At 37.4% G+C, this 20,020-nt stretch overlaps 1 protein-coding gene across 15 annotated transcripts in view; it reads right to left on the bottom strand.

Annotated features, from left to right (window-relative positions):
• RCBTB1 (RCC1 and BTB domain containing protein 1) overlaps positions 1–20,020 on the bottom strand; it is a 70,016-nt gene that overhangs the window by 44,549 nt on the left and 5,447 nt on the right. For 10 of the 15 annotated variants that reach the window (XM_053916559.2, XM_053916564.2, XM_053916558.2 and 7 more), the window contains 2 exons: positions 9,694–9,863; positions 9,174–9,324 (listed from right to left, as the gene is read on the bottom strand). In XM_053916559.2, coding sequence (XP_053772534.1) covers positions 9,174–9,324; positions 9,694–9,819 — 277 coding nt within the window. In that variant the 5' untranslated portion in view covers positions 9,820–9,863. Of the gene's footprint in view, positions 1–7,416; positions 7,507–9,173; positions 9,325–9,693; positions 9,864–20,020 lie in introns of those variants that run through there. The other 5 variants (XM_045202701.3, XM_053916563.2, XM_053916566.2 and 2 more) reach the window with 2 other exon arrangements.

Raw genomic sequence — 20,020 nt, 5'->3', positions numbered from 1 at the left:
TGGCTTTATCTTTTTGGAATTCTGATAGAGGTCACTTCTCTGTTATATGTCCTCTCTGGTGGAAGTACCATTGTTCCATGCATTTCCTCCCACAGCATCCTGAATATCAAGAGCAGATATCCCAGAGTTACAAACTTTTCTCATGTCTTTCCCATGGTATTAGAAACATGCTGACTGTTTAAGGACAATCTATGTCTGGCAATAACGATATTCAAGAGAGACAGCAGAAATTCAAGTGATATTGTCAGGCTGCTAACTCAATGACAACCGTCCCCAAGCAATCAGGGGACAGATACTCATACTTAAATAGGTTTCTAATTATCTCCTCTAGAATGACTATAACCCAACAAAATTAAGGTCCTTTTCCAGGTAGTACAAGCCAGATCTTGAGAACCTCTGAAGTGTGCCTTGGAAGAGGTTTTCCCTATTACAGAAATTGTGATAGAAAGTATAAATGGGAAATTTTATCCTAAGAAGGGTTAGGCTTAAGACTGAAAAAAGAGTATAAAACCTAAAAAAATCCACAATATTATGTTAAACTTATATCAAGTGATAGAAATGTCTGAAACTATGAGTGTTTTAACTAAAAGATAAAAAAATATATATACATGGACAGAAATATATACCTTGTTCTTGGATAGTAAAACTCAAATCATAAAGATACTAGTTTTCCCTTTATAAATTTAAAAATGTAAAATAATGGTAGTAAAATGCCTCAAGTTACTTTCTAGAGCTAGTAAAACTGATTAAAAAGTTCAATGGAAAGAACAAACAAGAATAAATGGAAAAACCTTTTTAAAAAGAAGAAGATAGCTCCATCAGTTATTAGAACCTACAAAAACTTTCTAAAACTAAGATTAATACTAGGACATGAACACACAGACCAACCAATGGAATGGAATGGAAAGTCTAGAAATAAACCAATTATATATGGAAATAAAAGCTATGTCAGTTGGGGGAAAATGGACTCTTTTACAAGTTGGACTGATATAATTGGACAAATTGAAAAATTAGATTCTATCCTCATACCATGCACCATTAACTTCCCAATAAATCAGAAATTTAAATGGAAAGAATAAGACCATATAAGAACTAGAAGGAAAATATTTGTAAATTCCTCCATAACCTGGGAGTAGGGAAAACTTTCCTATAACACAAAATCCAGAAGCAATAAAAAAGAGTGATGAATCTAGTTATATTTTTGATAAAACTTTACATGGAAATAAACTACATGAGCAAAAATAAATAAATATTGGGAAAAAATATTTGTAATTTATATTACTAAGAGTTAATCTCCAATATAAAAAGAACTTCTAAGAAAACAACCAAGAACCCTACAGAAAAATGAATTGATGAAAGAATGAATGAAAATGAATTGATGAATACAATGATAGAAATGTAAATAGGTCTTAACTATGTACTGAATTTTGCCGTGTATAATGTGCAGCCACGTTTTTGTGTGCATTATAAATGGGATTATTATACCCTGTTATTATACCCATGATAATGCGCATCCTTATTTTTCCCTCAAAAATTTGGGCAAAAAGGTGCGCATTACACACGGCAAAATATGGTATATGAAAAGATGCTCAACCTCACTCATAAGGAGAAAAATGAAAATAACAGAAGACTGGATTCCCACTAAACAAGGCTGATCTACCTACTACCATTGCTGAATGCTCACTACAACAGTAACAGAACCAATGCAGAGCTCCTGATACAGCACCACCCGTCAAGAGACCATATAACTATTTGGTAGCAAGATGACTCCAAATGGACCCATTCTATCCTGGAAGGAGCAGCCATTCATATTGACAGGAATCAACATACAACCCAGATATGGGTTTCCTGAGAACAGAGCCTCAGCCAGCACCACTTATCTGAGGGCTTACAAAGTATTTAGTCCACTGACATAGGATCCCACAAAAAATCTTAACAGACCAAGGGACTTACTTTATAGCAAAAGAAGTGTAGCAGTGCTCACTGGTCCTAACATATACTGCAGCATCCAAAAGCTGCCTACTGGAGATAGTGATAACAAGCTGGCCTGGCACCCAGGTGACACTTGGTAGTCATTTGGTATACACTTGCCCACTAGTGACAGTAAACAGAAATGTGCAGCAGCCATGGACAGCATGGTCAGGGGCTCATACTCCTTAGAGATGAGAGTATGGGTCACACAATCAGGTAAGTCACCCAAACCAGGTGCTAGCCAAATATGAAGGTAATCTGGAAAGGTTCTAGAGGAACGAGGATGAATATCGGTTGTGGCCAGGAGACCAGCTGCAGTGCAGAGGCTGTAACATACTCCACTAAAGATCTTCTTATAAATTTTCCTTCGGAAAAGAGGCCACCAGAATCCTGGAGGAGCTACACCCAAAACATATGGGAAGATAAGGATCTAAGCAGTGCACACCAGAAACCTAGTAAACGCTGTGCTATGTTGGTCAATTGCCCCTCAGGATGAAGGACTTACTCCCCAGATGTTGACAGTGTTACTATAAGTCCTCTCCAGATTTGCCCTTGGCAATTACTTTCTTGTTAATACATTATTTTACTCTTTAAAACAGTATACATATATCTTTCTTCCCTTTTTACTTGATGACTCATAGAAAAGTTAACTCCTTCATGAGATGGATCATAGTCCCAATTCTTGGGAAAGCTTTCAAAGAAGCCAAATCCAACTGGACACCAACTGGACACTGTCTCTCTAACATACTAAGGATGATATTTCAGGATCACTTGGGAATTAAGAGATGAACAAAAGTACCCAAGGTACTTTTGACAGTGAAGCAATATCAGGCTAGAAGGAAGAGTAGGCAGTGGGGAAGAGAGAGATTAGAGGGAGGCAAAGCAGCACCCTATGAATCTCTGACCTTCAAGGAAACTCAGTGTAGCCTTCACAAACTGGACACTGAGTTGGAGAAGTGACCAGAAAAAATTAATTTTACAAGTAATCTAATTCAGTGTTGCTTCAGAAGACAAAAAGGAATCCACAAACCATAGGTGTGTATGTGAAATAATAATACCAAATGAATATTGATCTTCAGAGTTGTCACCAGGTGGGACTAGATGTTCAATTTAACGACATAGCCATTTATCGAAATATTCATAAAACACCCTTTAGAAATACCACATAGGCCAATAAAGAATGGAGAATTGAACACATGTTTTTATCTTCATTCACTTCCAAAATCCTACTGAAATGATAGTAAGGGGTAGGGATGGGGAAGGCATAAACACTCAAAGACAAGAAAAATAAAGAGGAAAATACAACAGGAGAGATGTCAACAAAGTTTTGGGAGCTGGAAAGCAAATAGATGTGGGTAAGTAACATAGCAGACCAGAGAAGGTGACACTACATAAGCAAAAGGGGCAGCCAATTCCAGCCCTGGAATTTCACAAAGGCCCAGGGACCACAGGAGATACATGGGCAGGTGCAACTGAAAACAGAAGAAGTAAGACTCCAAATCCTCATCCTCTTCCCATGGGGTCACGCAACTACTCCTCCCCAACCCTGGAAAAATACAAGAGACTTATGGCATTTATATGCTGTAAATTTCTTACAGTAACAGCAATTCAGCCCAACTTTTCCCTTTAACCCAAATCTCCCTTCCCCCACATAACACAACAAAGAAAATAAGACCAAGGGCTCTGGGAAAAAAAATTAGAGAAGCTCTGAAGGCAGCAAGGAGGCACTGTAGTGGGAACAGAAGAACTGGAAGTCCCCATACTACACACTGAGATCCCTGCCCTTCCCTTGTGCAGCATCTGGATAGCTGGCAAAAATTAAAACAAAAAAGATGCCATCCTACAGGAATTCATACTCTGACATCGGGAGCATCCTGAATGAACAGTTATTATCTCCTAAAAGTGAAGCTCAGTATTTGGCAAGTCCCGCTCATGAACACAGAACTTCCAATATATATATTAGCACCTGGCTCTTACCTGTTAAACAGGTAGCCAAGTATCATCAAAGATTTAAAGAAAACCTGTAACTTAAAAGTCAGACACCAAAACAAAGAGAAGGAAGAATCTGGGAGGTAAAAAGAAGAAACATTAAGAGAACAGAAAATAATTTTAAAATAACCTATAATTATTACCTCAAAGAAAAGATATTGAATCCACAAAACAAGAACAGGAGGCTCTAGAAAAGAACACTTAGAGAACAAGAAAGAGAACTTGGAAATGTAAGAGCAGAAATGTTAAAAATTTGACCATGAGGGTTGTAAGATATGTTGAAGAAATTTCCCCAAAAGTAGATCTGGGATCTCTGATGTCTTTCTAAGAAAAATTCCAGAAAAAAGAAAACGGAGAAAACAAAGGGAAATTGTCCGTGAAATATTACAAAATATTTTTCTAGTAATGAAGTTATTTCCAGATTGAAGGACCAACAGAATGATCAATACAATAAATTAAAAATTACCCACATCAGAGTATATTATCATGGTTATTTCAGAACACTTGGAATAAAGAAAAGATCCTCAAAGCTTCCAGAAAGGGAAAAAAGTCTAATGTAAAATAGCAAAAGTCAGAATGGCACCAGATTCTCACGAGCAGCTCTTGAACCTTAAAAGGTACAATGACTTCAAAATTCTGAGGAAACATGATTTCCAATTAGGAATTCTAAGTTCTGCCAAACCACTAATAAATTGCGAGGGTAAAATAAAGACATTTTAAGACAGGGTCCCAAAGATTTCTTTTACACTCCTTTCCTTAGGAAGCTACTAGAGAATGTGTTTCACCCAAATGAGGGTACAATCCAAGGAGGATTATAGGACACAAAGAATAGGTGATTCAGAGAAGACAAAGGTGAGGGAATTTTCAAGGATAATGGTGAAATGAAGTTCTAGGGTGACAGCTTTTCGAGAGGCTGAGAATGACAGCCCAGGCTGCAGAAAACACAGAGGCTCCAGAGATGACCTGACATGCTCAGATGTACTGTGAAGCAATACTGCCCTGTAGAAGAGTAGGGGCATATGGTAATGATAAATGTATAAAAAAGTAAGTAAATGAACCCCAGAAAAACAAATAGTTATATAAGAAAGGAGGTGGGCTCACTTCTAGAGTTCTAATAATGTAAACACTGAACAATGACTTTATCAAAACAGTGGTATCACTATACTGAAACAATAAGCAGAGGGAAAGTAGGGAAAAAGAAAGCTAAATCCTATCTGCCATTATAAAAAGTCAAAGGACAATATCTAAAATTAAAAATTTAGAAATATCACTATAAGCATGTTAATTTAAAAATATGAGATTAAATATCAGAAGAAACATCTGAAACAGTTTAAAGTGGCTCCTTCCAAAGAGCAGTTTCTAAGAGTGAAGAGAGCTAAGACAGAGGTCCTTCTCCTTTTTACTAAAAGCCATAAACTATTTGATGACATAAAGTATTAATTGTTTTATTATTATTATTTTTTAAGATTTTATTTATTTTTAGACAGAAGGGAAGGTAGGGAGAAAGAGAGAAGGAGAGAAACATCAATGTGTGGTTGCCTCTCACGCACCCCCTACTGGGGACCTGGCCCCCAACCCACGCATGTGCCCTGACTGGGAATCAAACCAGTGACCCTTTGATTCACAGGCTGACGCTCAATCCACTGAGCCACACCAGTCAGGGCTAGAGCGTTAAATTGTTTTAAAACAGTATGACTGTAAAACACACAATACAAATATATGTATTTACATACGTGGTATATAATGCACAGTGTGTTTAATGTACATTGTCTAAAATGTATTTTAACAATCAAAATTGAATTAAAATTAAAAATACTCCCAAGAAAATCAGATATTCATATTTTATGTTTATTGTTTATTTATATTTATATTTCACTTATAACATTTGAGATAGTTAAAACTGTATAATCTGGATGCTAAAAATAATTCCAAAAGAAGAGTTATAATTTCCTAAAGTCACCACTTTGAAGAAAATCAAAAATTTGAATATGTATGTTTTAGTATGTTTACTCTAAAAAAACTGCCCCAGGAATTTATGGTAAGAAATCAATGACTGGTTAAAATTGATACATGTTCAGAAGAAAATTAAATATTAGGTCACAATGGATAACAGGCTGAACCAGTCAGCGAAGTTGTAACTGCCTGAAAGAGCCAGTGTGATGCTAGAAGGCATGATTACATAACACAGAAGTCAGATAATCACCTCCTTATGTTCAACACCAGTTATACTCTTACTAGACAATCATGCTCACATCTGGATCTCACAGCTTAAGAAGGATGCAGACAAGTTGGAGTGATATGAGTCAAAAGTAGTTAAAAAACTCAATACTCAGAAGACCTATGGCTGCATCCAAGGAAGCTCATAGTCTAGAGACAGAAAGGCAGGGAAGCAAACTGTCTCCCAAATGCCACACTACAGGATCACCCAACAAAAAGCTGAGGACCTATGCTGGAGAGAGATTGAGAGAAAGAGAGAACTAATGTACCTAAAATATAAAAGGAAGAACTTAGGTTATAAATAACAGAGTTTCAGAGAGTTCTGGAGATAAATTCACCAAAGACAAATGAATAGTCTCCTTCTTTAGTGATCTTGGGGAGGCAGAGAGAAAAAGGACAGGAATCTATCCCACGTTTTCCCCAAATGGCACCCACAGGAATACCAGGGAATAACTAAGAGTTCTTGAATTCAAAGTTCAGGAATTACACAAAAGAAGGAAAACCAGTTTTATCTGTGTTTATAAAAATATACCAAGTAAAACTTTAAAGCTGCTTTCCTATCACAACTCCAGTGAACAATTAGGCTGGAAGGACCACTTCATTTCTTACATCTAATCTTCCACAACTTTACATAAGTAGCCTAAAACCTCAGAAGTTTGCTTAATTGGCAAGTCATCCTATGGCTGTTCCAGAGTTAGGCAGTGTTTAACTTTCACCTCTCAAAAGTTAATGAATAAACCATTAGAAATTAATTATTTGATCCAGCCCCACCTCCCTTAGCTTAGAATTAACTGCTTAAGCCCTGATCGGTGTGGCTCAGTAGTTGGTTGGGCATTGTCCCAAAAAATGAAAGGTTGCCAACCAGATTCCTGTTTAGGGCACATGCCTGAATTGTGGGTTTGGTTCCCAGTCAGAGCACGGATGAGAGGCAACACATCAATGTTTCCCTCACATCAATGTTTCTTTCCCTCTCTTTCTCCCTCCCTTCCCCTCTCTCTAAAAATAAATAAAACCTTTTTGTTTTTTTCAAAGAATTAACTGCTTGAGAAGATAGAGGCATAGGTAGTAGATACACTGTGCATCCTCGTACAACCAAAAGAAAGACAACAAATTTAAAAACAAAAAACAACCAGACCTGCCAGAAAATTGAACTGTATGGAAGTCCACAATCAAGGAGTTAAAGAAGAAACATTTATCCAGACTGGTAGGAGGCAGGCAGCAGGGGCGGAGGGGACTCACGGCAAGGTGGCAGCTGGCGGACCAGGATGGGTAAGGTGATGCTGGTGGACTGGGCGGTCTCACATTTGTGTGCAGATAAATCAGGAACTCCTGGGGAACAAGACACACTGTGCAACCCAGGGTTCCAGCACTGGGAAATAAAGCCTCAAAATCTCTAACTGAAAAAACCTGTGGGTGTTGAGGTGTGGGAGAAACTCACAGGACCGTTTGTTGGAGAGACCCACAGGGACCTAGAATGTACAAAAGCCCACCCACCTGGGAATCAGCACCAGAAGGGCCCAATTTGCCTGTGGGTAGAGGAGGAAGTGATTGAAAGCCAGCTGAGAGCTGAGCAAGTGACATTATTCCCTCTCAGACACTTTCCCCACAACACAGTAAAGTGGGTTGCCCTGCCCTGGGGAATATCTAAGGCTCCTCCCTTTACCACATGACAGGTGTGGCAAGACGAAAAAATGGCCCAAATGAAAGAACAGATCAAAGCACCAGAAAAAAATACAACTAAGCAATGAAGAGATAACCAACCTATCAGATGCACAGTTCAAAACACCGGCAATCAGGATACTCACAGAAGGTTGTGTACGGTCACAAAACTGAGGAAAGAGTGAAGGCTATGAAAAGTGAAATAAAGGAAAATGTACAGCAAACCAACAGTGAAGGGAAGGAAACTGGGACTCAAATCAAGGGTTTGGAGCAGAAGGAATTTCTGCTCCAAACATTCAACCAGACAGAGTGAAGAAACAAGAATTCAAAAACATGAGGAGAGGCTTAGGAACCTCTGGGACAACTTTAAACGTTCCAACATCTGAATCATAGGGGTGCCAGAAGGAGAAGAGGAAGAGCAAGACATTGAAAACTTATTTGAAAAAATAATGAAGGAGAACTCCCCAAATCTGGCAAAAGAAATAGACTTCTAGGAAGTCCAGGAAGCCCAGAGGGTCCCAAAAAAGTTGGACCCAAGGAAGCACACACCAAGGCATATCATAATTACATTACCCAATATTAAAGATAAGGAGAGAATCTTAAAAGTAGCAAGAGAAAAAAGGAGACAGTTACCTACAAAGGAGTTCCCACAAGACTATCAGTTGATTTCTCAAAAGAAACCTTACAGGCAAGAAGGGGATGGAAAGTATTCAAAGTCATGAAAGGCAAGGGCCTACATCAAAGATTACTCTATCCAGCAAAGCAATCATTTAGAATGGAAGGGTAGAAAAATTGCTTCCCAGATAAGGTCAAGTTAAAGGAGTTCATCATCTCCAAGCCCTTATTATATGAAATGTTAAAGGGACTTATCTAAGAAATTGAAGAGGATCAAAACTATGACCAATAAAATGAAAACAAACTCACAACCGTCAATAACTTAACCTAAAAAAACAAAAACAAACTAAGTAAACAACCAGAACAGGAACAGAGTCACAGAAATGGAGATCACATGGAGGGTTATCAGTGGGGAGGGGGAAGAGGGGAGAATGGGGGGAAAGTTACAGGGAATAAGAAGCATAAATGGTAGGTACAAAATAGATAGGGGGAAGTTAAGTATAGTATAGGACATGTAGAAGCCAAAGAACTTATTTGTATGACCCACGGGCATGAACTAAGAGGGGGAAATGCTGGTGGGAAGGGGGTACAGGGAGAAGGGGAAAAAAGGGGAGAAAAATGGGACAACTGTAATAGCATAATCAATAAAATATATTTTTTTAAAAAAGAATTAACTGCTTGATTTTCCACAAACTGAAAAGCTGGACTTATTCCCTCTTTACCTTCAGTGCTGAGAAGAACATGTGGTCCACTGCCATAACTAAGGCTTTTAATCTTCTTTCCACATAAAGCTTCTAGCTTTTTGGGTATAAGTGTACTTTGGTTATCTCCAGTTCCTAGACAGTTACTGTAGTTCAGTCCAAACACAAAGACCTAAAAACCAAATAGTTTTGTTTGAGTCATTTGGCCTAAAGTCACACAAAGGCTCCCTTCTTCACTCTGAAAATAAGACACATTCAAGTTCAGTTTAACAGCTCAGTAGATAGGGGAGGCTAAAAAGGTAAGAAAAAGTCAACCTCTGCTGACATTACTTAAGTTTTAGAATGTTTAGCTATACTATGAAACTCAAACAGTAGTAGGAATGGAGTGGTATTAAATCAAGAAACTGAAAGAAAAGACAAATTATATCAAAGACGGTGTTCTTTTATCCCCTACCTTTTCTCAATCTTCAAACTAAATGCTTTAAAGCTGATTCCCAAAATAAGCCCTAAAATTAAACTCTGGATTTTGAGAGATTCTTACCTCATCATTGTCAGTAACGTACAGTGCTTCATTGGCTGAGGTGCCAAAGACACATGCTTTCCGAATAGATGCAATTTCCTGAGGTGAGAGCAGAGTGAAGATTGGCCACTTTCCTACATCCACCATGACTCTGGCTTCAGGCAATTCCTATAAATACGCTGACATCTCTGCTGTAACAAATAAAAAAGATTCCAAGCAAAAATTAAAGAACTACTAAACTTATTTTATAAAAGACACTGTTAATAAAAGAAAACAAAAGCTAATTGCAAACTAAACTATCCACCTTTGGTTAAACAGATTGCTCACTTTCCCCTTCAATACTATGTAATCCTTCCTTCCACCTTCAGACCTGGGCCGTTCCCTGTAATGGGAGGGAAACTTGCTACAACCAATAGTTTGTCTTGAGCACTTGTAAATCAGTGGTAATCTGTTATATACATGCTCATATGCAAGCAGACAGCAGATAATGGAGGGAAGACAAGTGAATTGGATAAAACCAGGATCTCTCATCAGGAGGGTGAGGGTGTGTGTGTGTGTGTGTTATAAAAATCAGAATCATCGTCTCTAACTCCCCACTTTCCCATTACCACCTCCAGTATGCACTGAAAGACTCGCCATTCCTGTAGAATATCACTGCCACACCAAGCCACAGTTTAACAATGGGAATGGGTCACCTCTCAGATAGTTTAGAGTGAAAATATTAAGAAGCACTAGCCTTAGATTTACTGGATAAAATAAAGTATTATACCCTGGTCCTAATTTATATGACCACATTTTCTACATATATACAGACCATATTTCATTTCACAATGAGAAAAGTTATTTGAACAAGGTGAGACAATTCACCCTAATTTTGGTGTTACAGCTGATGACTATAGCCTTTATGCAAGTAGCAATTAGCTTTAATAGTACCCAATAAAAAGTAGAGAGATGTACAAAGTCCCTTAAAACTCTAAATTTGATATGTTTAAGGAGTTTTACACAAAGAATCCTGGTCATGGCTTCAATTCTTCCAGGGTTAAAAAGTATTTCTAGAAATTACAGGGGCCAGCACAAGCACAAAACTCTATTGTGCTAAGTGAATTTCCATTCTGGCTCTCAGCTCTGGAACCTGAAATAGAACCAAACAGTTGGTAAATACAACCACTGCTCCCTAGGGAGGTATAGAACTCTTGAAGTTCCTTTCTACTCACTCTCTTCTCAGACCTCTTAAAATAGACGAGAGAGGCTGGCCAAAGACCAAGATCTTTTTCTGGCTCCAGCACTCACGACAACAGCTACAAAGTATGCCTCAGAGGTTGAGCATACTTAGCCAAGGCCTCAGTTTCCACCATCCAAGGAGATTTTTTCCATCAGCACCAATTTAGATGACAAGAATCAGATGCCTGTTATGCCCCAAGTATCACATCACATATTCAATAAACTTTATACACTATTCCCTGTCACTGCACAGCCAGCCAGATTCCTGGAATAACATTTGAATGTTCTGAAAATTGTGCATGCAAGGGTGTGTATATATGTGTGTTGGAGTGAACAGGTAAAAGATTTAGGGGAGGGTAAAAGCTAATATACAAACATATTTAAAATTTTTTGTTTCAAACGGTACAAAGAGTATAGGAAAGTAAGTCTCCTTATCCTCCCTTTCAGACCCTCTCCTCAAAAGCAACCACTGTCAGTAGTTTTCATTCATTCCAGAGATAGTATAGACTTACATTAGCATTGTATGTATGTGTGGAAGGTGTCCCCTCCTACTTAACAGCACATCTTGCAAATCATTCTATATTAGCACACATAGACCTATTTCATTTCTTTTCAGTGGTACTAGAGAGTATTCCATTACATAGATTTAAAAATTTACCTGTTTCCACTGGGACATTTAAGTCACTTCCAGTCTCTTGCTAACATAAATAGTAGTACGGTTACTATTTGCATATATTATTGTATGTGTCTCTTTTTAATGAATAAATTTCGAAGATAAACTCCTAGAAATGGAACTGCCAGGTCGAAATTTATTAGCTGGTTTACCTTTAATAGCTATTTCAAATGTCCTCTACTAAAGTAGTACCAACATATAAAATAACCATCCATGTATGTCAGCACCTGTTTATCCACACTCATTACACAGTGTATTATCATGGGTCTCAGTTTTGTTTAAACTTCAATTCCTCTTATGATGAGTGAAGTTGGGCATCATTTTTAGAAATAATCAAAATAATAGCAACAATAACGAATAATATTTCTTTAGCCCTTTGCACCAAGCACTATTCTAAATATTTTACATTTATTAATCATTCAATCCTCACTTTAGAGATGAGAAAACTGAGGCAAAAAGATATTAAGAATTTGCACAAACTAGTAAGTGACAGCGTGAAAACCTGAAGCCCTGCAGCCTTGAGCCACCATGTGCATTCTTCACCTGTTGGGCTCACATGTTTAAGAGCTCATATGCCGTCCTTTTATATGAAGTCCCTATTTTTTCTACTAGACTGTTTTTCTTCATTTATAGGTGTTCACTGTATGATAAGAAGATTGTCTTAAATACTTTAGAAGTAACAAAAAGATGCCCCCAAATGGCCTGCTCTGTGCCTCTTACAAAACAGACAAGGAAAGGAGTCACAAGAAGTAAAACAGTGTACATGTCTATGAAGTCGAAAAATTCCAAGAAAATCCAGAAGCATATTTTCCTAGAATATGAACCAACCATATCGAAATTAGTCTTCAAAATTTAATATTTTCTGTTATTTAGAATTAAATTTTAAATAAATAAAGAGGGGGAGAAGAGGGAAAATTAATTAGCCAAAATGTAAGATTTACCATCTTTAAAATTACAACACAAAGAGATATTACCATTCAACATCATGTAATTTCTTGAAAGCAGTACCATTATTCTGAAAGTATTAATCAGTTACAGGCAACTCTGCCTCAAGGGTTTGGCAATCCACTGAAAAATCAAGCTAACTTTTTTTTCTTTTTTTAAATTACTAAGCCTGGGTTTTTTAAAAGATTTTATTTATTTATTTGTAGAGAGAGGGAAAGGGAGGGAGGAGGAGAGGAAGAAAAGCATCAATGTGTAGTTGCCTTTCAGGTGCCCCCTACTGGGGACCTGGCCCACAACCCAAGCATGTGCCCTGACTAGGAAACCAACCAGTGACCCTTTGGTTTGCAGGCTGGCACTCAATCCACTGAGCCACACCACCCAGGGCCTAGCTAACTTTCATAAAGATAGCTTATTATATGAACTGAGTATACCCATATCGCTAGATTACTTGAAGCTTTATTTTACAAGATATTTCTCCACAGACTTGAAATTTAAGAGTCAATGCCCTGACCAGTGTGGCTCAGTTGGCTGGCCCACAAAGCAGAAGATCGAAGGTTGATTTCTGGTCAGGGCACATGCCTAGATTGCAGGTTACTCCCGGCAGGGCACATGCAAGAGGCAACTGATCCATGTTTCTCTCTCACATTGATGTTTCTCTCCCTCTTTCTCCTACCCTTACCCTGTCTCTAAAAATAAATAAATAAAATCTTTAAAAAAGAGAGTCAATACAAAAACCAAGTCATGTATCTTCCATGTCCACACCCATCGTAAAAGCAGAAAGTATCACCAATAAAGTGGTGGGAAGGACTGAGAGTCCTGAGGCCTGTGTTTAGTTCCAGGTTTACTTTCAATTACTTTAATCAATCAGAGTGACATGCCACTTACTTTTCCAAGCCTGGGTTTCTCAAAAATATGTTCTGTCAAAACTATAATTATATGTTCAAGATGAAATAAAATAGCTATGGGGGATTTTTGAAAGCCGGAGGACAAGGGCAGTAATGTTGGTCAAGCAAGTATTTAATATTTCTCCTAATAACACAAGCAAATAAAGAGCAGAAAGGAACAAACTAACAATGATCAAGAATCCGCTTTGTTATACACTGTGTTAGGGAGCTTTATATATACTGCTTCATTTAAGCCTCACAACAGTCATATAAGGAAGGAACCATAACCCATTCTCAGCAACAGATGAGGAATGAGAGGCTCAAAGGTGAAATAACTTCCCAACATCACAGAGCATTAAGTGGCACAGTCAGGATTCAACCCCCACCTCTCTCATTCTTCTTACAGAAATATCAGGCCTGGCCTTTGCAATGCCTAAACTTCTCCAATATTACTTCTGTCCCACTTTATCTAGCCTCATAAATGTACACCAGCATCTGTTTTTTTAATGCTTCAAGTATAAAAAGCACTTCCCCAAAACAATTTCCCAATATGCTTCTCTCTAAATTTTCCTGGTTAAACCTTGCGATTGTCATTCATTCCTTCATTCTTCCAAAAGCCATTGGAAGGAAGGCCCTAAAAACCAAATGTGACCTTTGTCCTCAGGGGCGCACAAGACTGACCACAAGACTGCATCCCTGGGCTATGGACTGCTAAGGTATAAAAATATGTCTTCATTTATGCTTAACCTGGGCAACTGATGACATGAACAGGTTATCCTCAGAATTCAGACAAGGTTCTCCAAGAGGCTCTGTGGAGGTATTAAAATCCAGGATGTACTGTGTCCTGTACAGAACAGCACGCACCAGTCTTGAGCTTAGGGATATAACATATATTTCCTAAAGCAGCACAATGTCAATGTCAATGTAAATACCATGTCAATGTAAATGTAAATACCACCAGAATTTTCTAATTAGCTCAAAATTGCCACCATCATCATTACAATTAAATGATTGAGGTGAGATGTTTAATTACTGCATTTTCCTTGGAGCAGGGGTAACTCTGCTAGTGTCAGGAAAATCATACTAAGTATAACAATTCTATCAGTTTCACAGACTTAATGTTTGACCATCTACCTCAAAATTATAGAGTATATACTAATGAGTCTAAAAAGCTAAAGCAGGTGTAATCACTAAAAATTAACTAGCTCAATCTGTTATGAAATCTGTCTCAGACTTAAGAACCTAGTGGCTGACTCCAAAACACAAAGATCTATCACAAGAAGACCAGCAGTGGGATAGCTCTGATATCTTATGACAATTATTAAAGTTGCTTAAACATGAAGTAGACATATTAACTGTTTTGTTCTAATTGTATGGATTCTACTTTCAAGAAATATAAATATAGATCAACTACATTTCATTTTAGTCATTACTCCAGTGGGTGTCAAAAAAAATTAGATACTTCAAACAGTAATATGTAGTTATTCTATCAATGAACTGAAGCACTGCTAATAGGGAAGACTCTTCAAAGGCCTGCTCGACCCAAGCTATCCTGGATAGGCATGTAAGTATTCAGCAATGATTAACTAAGCATCTTAAGGAAAGAGGAATCCAGTGTTATTCCTTCCCAAATTTCTGCGCACTACTTAAATGAAGCATCCCAAGAAAAGATGCTAACAAAAAGCTAAACAATGTGTTAATTCTTATGTTAAAAACAAAACATCCCACAAAAAACAAATACACCCTGTAAGGCTTACCTATGTTATAAAATAGTATGTACAAAATTACTACAATATTTTAAAGTATAATATATATAGAAAAAGTACATGTAAAACCAAAATGTTTTTCTCTGGAGAGATTAGAGGTGACATGTTCTCTCTCTATATTGTTTAAATATATTCCAAATTTCTACAACAAATATTTTGTGACCAAAACACAAACAAATATTTTAAATGAAAATAAAAGCTTGGTTATTTGAATGATGTTTACCCTAAACTGTTAAAAGTTTTAAAAGGGGAGTTCCAGCCAAGATGGAGGCATAGTTAGAAACCCTTTGCTTCCTCGCACAACCAAAAGGAGAATAACAACCAATCTAAAATCAATAAACAAGAAGAAGCACCAGAATATCAAACTGCATGGAACTCCAACAACCAAGGAATTAAAGAAAAAAACAACCAGAACAACCAGACCTGTAGGAACCCACCACGAGGCCACATGGGCAATGCCGGCTGAGAAAAACCTCAGCTAGGCAGTGGACTGTGTTGAGGTAGTAGACCACGTGGGCAGGGCTGGCTGAAGGAAAAACTGAGGCTCAGAGCTGTCCCTGGACTATAGGGGTTGCCACAGGGGGAGCCACAGGGGGACTGAGAAGTCCCAGTCTCAGAAGAGTACGTTGGAAAGTAGGCTAGAGACGAGCCAACGAGCTGCATTGTTCCCTCTCTGGCCCTTCCCCACAGGTAACACCAAGCCCAGAAAAGAGGGTTGTCCTGGGGGCAGGGGACCTGGATACCTAAGGCCCTGCCCCCTTATAACTTATCAGGTGTGCCAAGACAAAGAATATGGCCCAAATGAAAGAACAGAGAAAAACTTCAGAAAGAGAGCTAAGCAATGAAGAGATAGCCAAACTATCTGGTGGAGAATTTAAAGCCCTGGTAATGAAAATGCTCACAGAACTGATTGAGCTTGGTAGAAAAATGAAAAAATAAATGAAAGATATCCAAAATGAAATAAAGCAAAATATTCAGGGAACCAACAGTAAGAGCAAGGAAACCAGGACTCAAAGCAAAGATTTGGAACAAAAGGAAAAAATAAACATCCAGCCAGAACAAAATGAAGAAACAAGAATTCCAAAAATGAAGAGAGACTTATGAACCTCTGGGATGACCTGAAATGTTCCAATATCCAAATTACAGGGGTGCCAGAAGGAGAAGGACAGCAGCAAGAAACTGAAAACTTATTTAAACAAATAATGAAGGAGAACTTCCCCAATCTGGCAAAGGAAATAGACTTCCAGGAAGCTCAGAGAGTCCCAAAAAAGTTGGACCCAAGGGAGCACACACCAAAGCACATGATAATTACATTACCCAAGATTAAACAGAAGGAGAGAATCTTATAAGCAGCAAGAGAAAAGGACACAGTTACCTACAAAGGAGTTCCCATAAGACTGTCAGCTGATTCCTCAAAAGAAACTTTGCAGGCAAGAAGGGGCTGGAAAAGAAGTATTTGAAATCATGAAAGGCAAGGACCTACATCAAAGATTACTCTATCCAGCAAAGCAATCATTTAGACTGGAAGGGTAGAAAAACTGCCTCCCAGCTAAGGTCAAGTTAAAGGAGTTCATCTTCTCCAAGCCCTTATTATATGAAATGTTAAAGGGACTTATCTAAGAAAAAGAAGATTAAAAATATGAACAGTAAAATGACAACAAACTCACAACTATCAACAAATGAACCTAAAAGAAAAGAAAAACAATGAAAACAAAAACTAAGCAAACAACTAGAACTGAACAGAATCAGAGAAATGGACATCACATGGAGGGATTTCGGTGGGGAAGGGGAAAGGAGGAATAGGGGGAGAAAGGTACAGGGAAGAAGAAGCATAATTAGTGGGCATAAAATAGTTGGGGAGAGATAAAAATGGTATAGGAAAGAGAGGACTCAAAGAATTTATATGTACAACCCATGGACATGAATTAAGGGGGGTAATGTTGGAGGGTTGGGGCATGCAGGGTGGAGGGGGGATAAAGTGGAAAAAATTGAGAAAACTGTAATAGCATAATCAATAAAAAATACTTTAAAAAGTTTTAAAAGGTATTCTTGCATAAAATTCACAATCTACGGTGGCAGGGTATTCCAGGCAAATCTGCAAAAATAAGTTATTGATATAAAATTAAATGTAGAAAATGGGAACGTAAAATGATGCAGCCAATGTAGAAGTATTACCACAGTTCCTCAAAAGATTAAACATAAGACTACTATGATCCAGCAATTCCACTTCTATATGCCCAAAAGAACTGAAAGCAGGGACATGATCATATAGTTGTACATCAACAGTATTCACAATAGCCAAAAGGTGGAAAACTCAAATATCTACTGACAGATGAACAGCATCTAAATAATATTCTATTGTATGTAGATAGCACATGGATAAACAAAATGTGCTATCTACATACAATAGAATATTATTCAGCCTTAAAAATGCAATTCTGACACATGCTACAACAGGGATAAACCTTGAAGACATTATGCTAAGTGGGATATGCCAGACACAAAAGGACAAAAATTATATGATTTAATTTATATGAGGCACCTAGTCAAATTCACAGAGACGGAAAATCTCTATGAACAATAAGACAAATGCATGATAATGTGAATAAAATAATAGCATATTAATTCTTTTTCTGACAATGACAAATACCAAGAATGCTTGTGGAAAGTCACAAAGAACAATACAATCATGGTCCTTGCCTCTGAGGAGCTTAAGGTCTAAAAGAAAGTCAGAGCCCAGTAAGCAGAAACCTAGAATGCAAATGAAAGAGGAATAACTAAGCAAATGATGGGATACAACATGCAAACATATAGTCCATGTGATACATGTTAATATATAAATGGAAAAAAATTATATGTACAACAGTTCCAACTATATAAAAATTATACATCCCAGAAAACTGTTTTATGAAATCCAAGAAATCAAATTCTCAGTATTCTACCAGATGTTAAAAATATGAGCATTACCTCAGTGAATATCATCCAGTTTACTGCAGGAAGAAGTGTTATTCACAGCCTTCTTCCTTTCTCACAATAGAAGTTCCCACTTGAGCATGCAAGACTTAAGGGTGTGGTCATCTTTTCTCTATTTCTGAATACATTATATTTCAATTCTAGAAATACTTCCAAGTATTCCTTTCAAGTACTCCTAGAGGAGTTCTAGGGTTTGGGGTAAACTCTTGGGGTACAACTTTGCAAGTTGTTATGTCATACGCATATGCTACAGCAAAAGCAATTCAAAAAAACCTCTCAGGTTACAGAAGAGTTGAATGTTACACTTATCAATCTCTTCTGATGAGCTTTTTGAAACTAATCAGATGCTACACCACTGGTTTAGATATAAAATGTTATTTCCCAGGTCCAGAAAAGCCTCTAAGGCAGAATCAGTTTCAAGTCTTTAAATAAAAACCACTTTAAAATTATTTCACCCTTTCTATGGCATAAGTATTGCAAAGAAGCAAAGTTTCAGAGATTTGCTGAGATAGTAATGCTGTTACTAATCCTGCTGCTAGAACAGCTGTCATCCACTTCTCTTTTCTGCAAGCCAACCATACTAAAGGAATGAAAGGGAAAGAATGTCCTGAATAGTTGACAACTTTCAAAAAGACTAAGGGACTCTGAGAACGTAACATTCTCCAAAAGATTTCATAAAAATGATGCTGTACAGGTGACAAAGTTAGCCTACCTTCATTTGGAGAAAATGGAGACAATTGTAACCGAATTAAAAGGAAAAAAAAAAAAAAGAAGTGTATTTGCTGAGCTTAAAAAATAAAAAAAAGAATGATCAGATTAAAGAAACTTTAAAGAAAAGACCTATTTCTTTCCCTTGGGTAGTCTTGCTAGAAATTATGATGATATAATAAAATAAAACCTAAGAAAAATAAAATAATTAAAAAAATAAAAAATAAAAACAGCATCACTGCTGTTTTAGAATCTCCTAACCCTCACAGTGACTGTGCTTTGTCTCATTAGTTTTGTTCAAATTCATCACTCATTGAAAAGGACAACTGTCACTTCCACTGCCAGTAACTTACTTGACTTAAAGTATAATTTGCAATTATGGCCTCTGGAAGCAATTCTTTAGCTCCATCATCCAAGGGACCATTTTCATTTCATTGCACAGAAACTTTAAGTGATTCTAGGATACAGAAAATCTGACAGCTTATTGTAAGTGAAGAAATAATTCCCCTGAAGCCATGTGTTCAGCTTAGGAAAGCAAACAACGCAAATGTCAGTAATATTAGCAGCAAAAAAAAATAACATACCCAGGGTTGTGAAGCTGACTGTGATTTTACGGAAGAATTGCTTTTATGAGATACTTTTATTTGTAAAAGGAACCAGAAAAAAGCTACCATATTCAAAATAACTGTCTTTCACATTTTTTTTTTTGTTGTTGTTGCACCAAACACACAAGGTTCACAAAACAGACCACAGTAAAATAGATGGGGCAAGAAGTTAAATGAATTGAACACAATTAATATATCATTTTATTTTTTCTAACAAGTCCAAGGCTAGAATGGAGGGGCCCACGTTCAAAGCTCTTTATGATATCATCAGGAACCTTTTCTACATGAACGTCTCTAGTCTCTGCTATATGAAAAGTACCAAACATAACCTGTGATGGCCTAAGCCAAACTAAAATTCAGCAACAGACATGAAGAACCATACCGTATTCATTTTGATAAATGCTTACTGTCCTCTAGGTAAACAGAACATCCCCAGCAGAACTTACGGTACATGGGGTCAGGAGGTCTAGACACATAAACAGATGCTCACCACAATGAGGCCAGTACTCTAATGGTGAGGTTTGGATGCTCAAGAAGCATCGGAATTGAGAAGTGTCAACTACCTGAAGAGAA

The sequence above is a fragment of the Desmodus rotundus genome, chromosome 13, assembly GCF_022682495.2.
Source record: "Desmodus rotundus isolate HL8 chromosome 13, HLdesRot8A.1, whole genome shotgun sequence".
Lineage (NCBI taxonomy): Eukaryota > Metazoa > Chordata > Mammalia > Chiroptera > Phyllostomidae > Desmodus > Desmodus rotundus.
The sequence above is the reverse complement of the archived record's forward strand: the minus strand, read 5'-3'. Positions and strand labels throughout refer to the sequence as shown.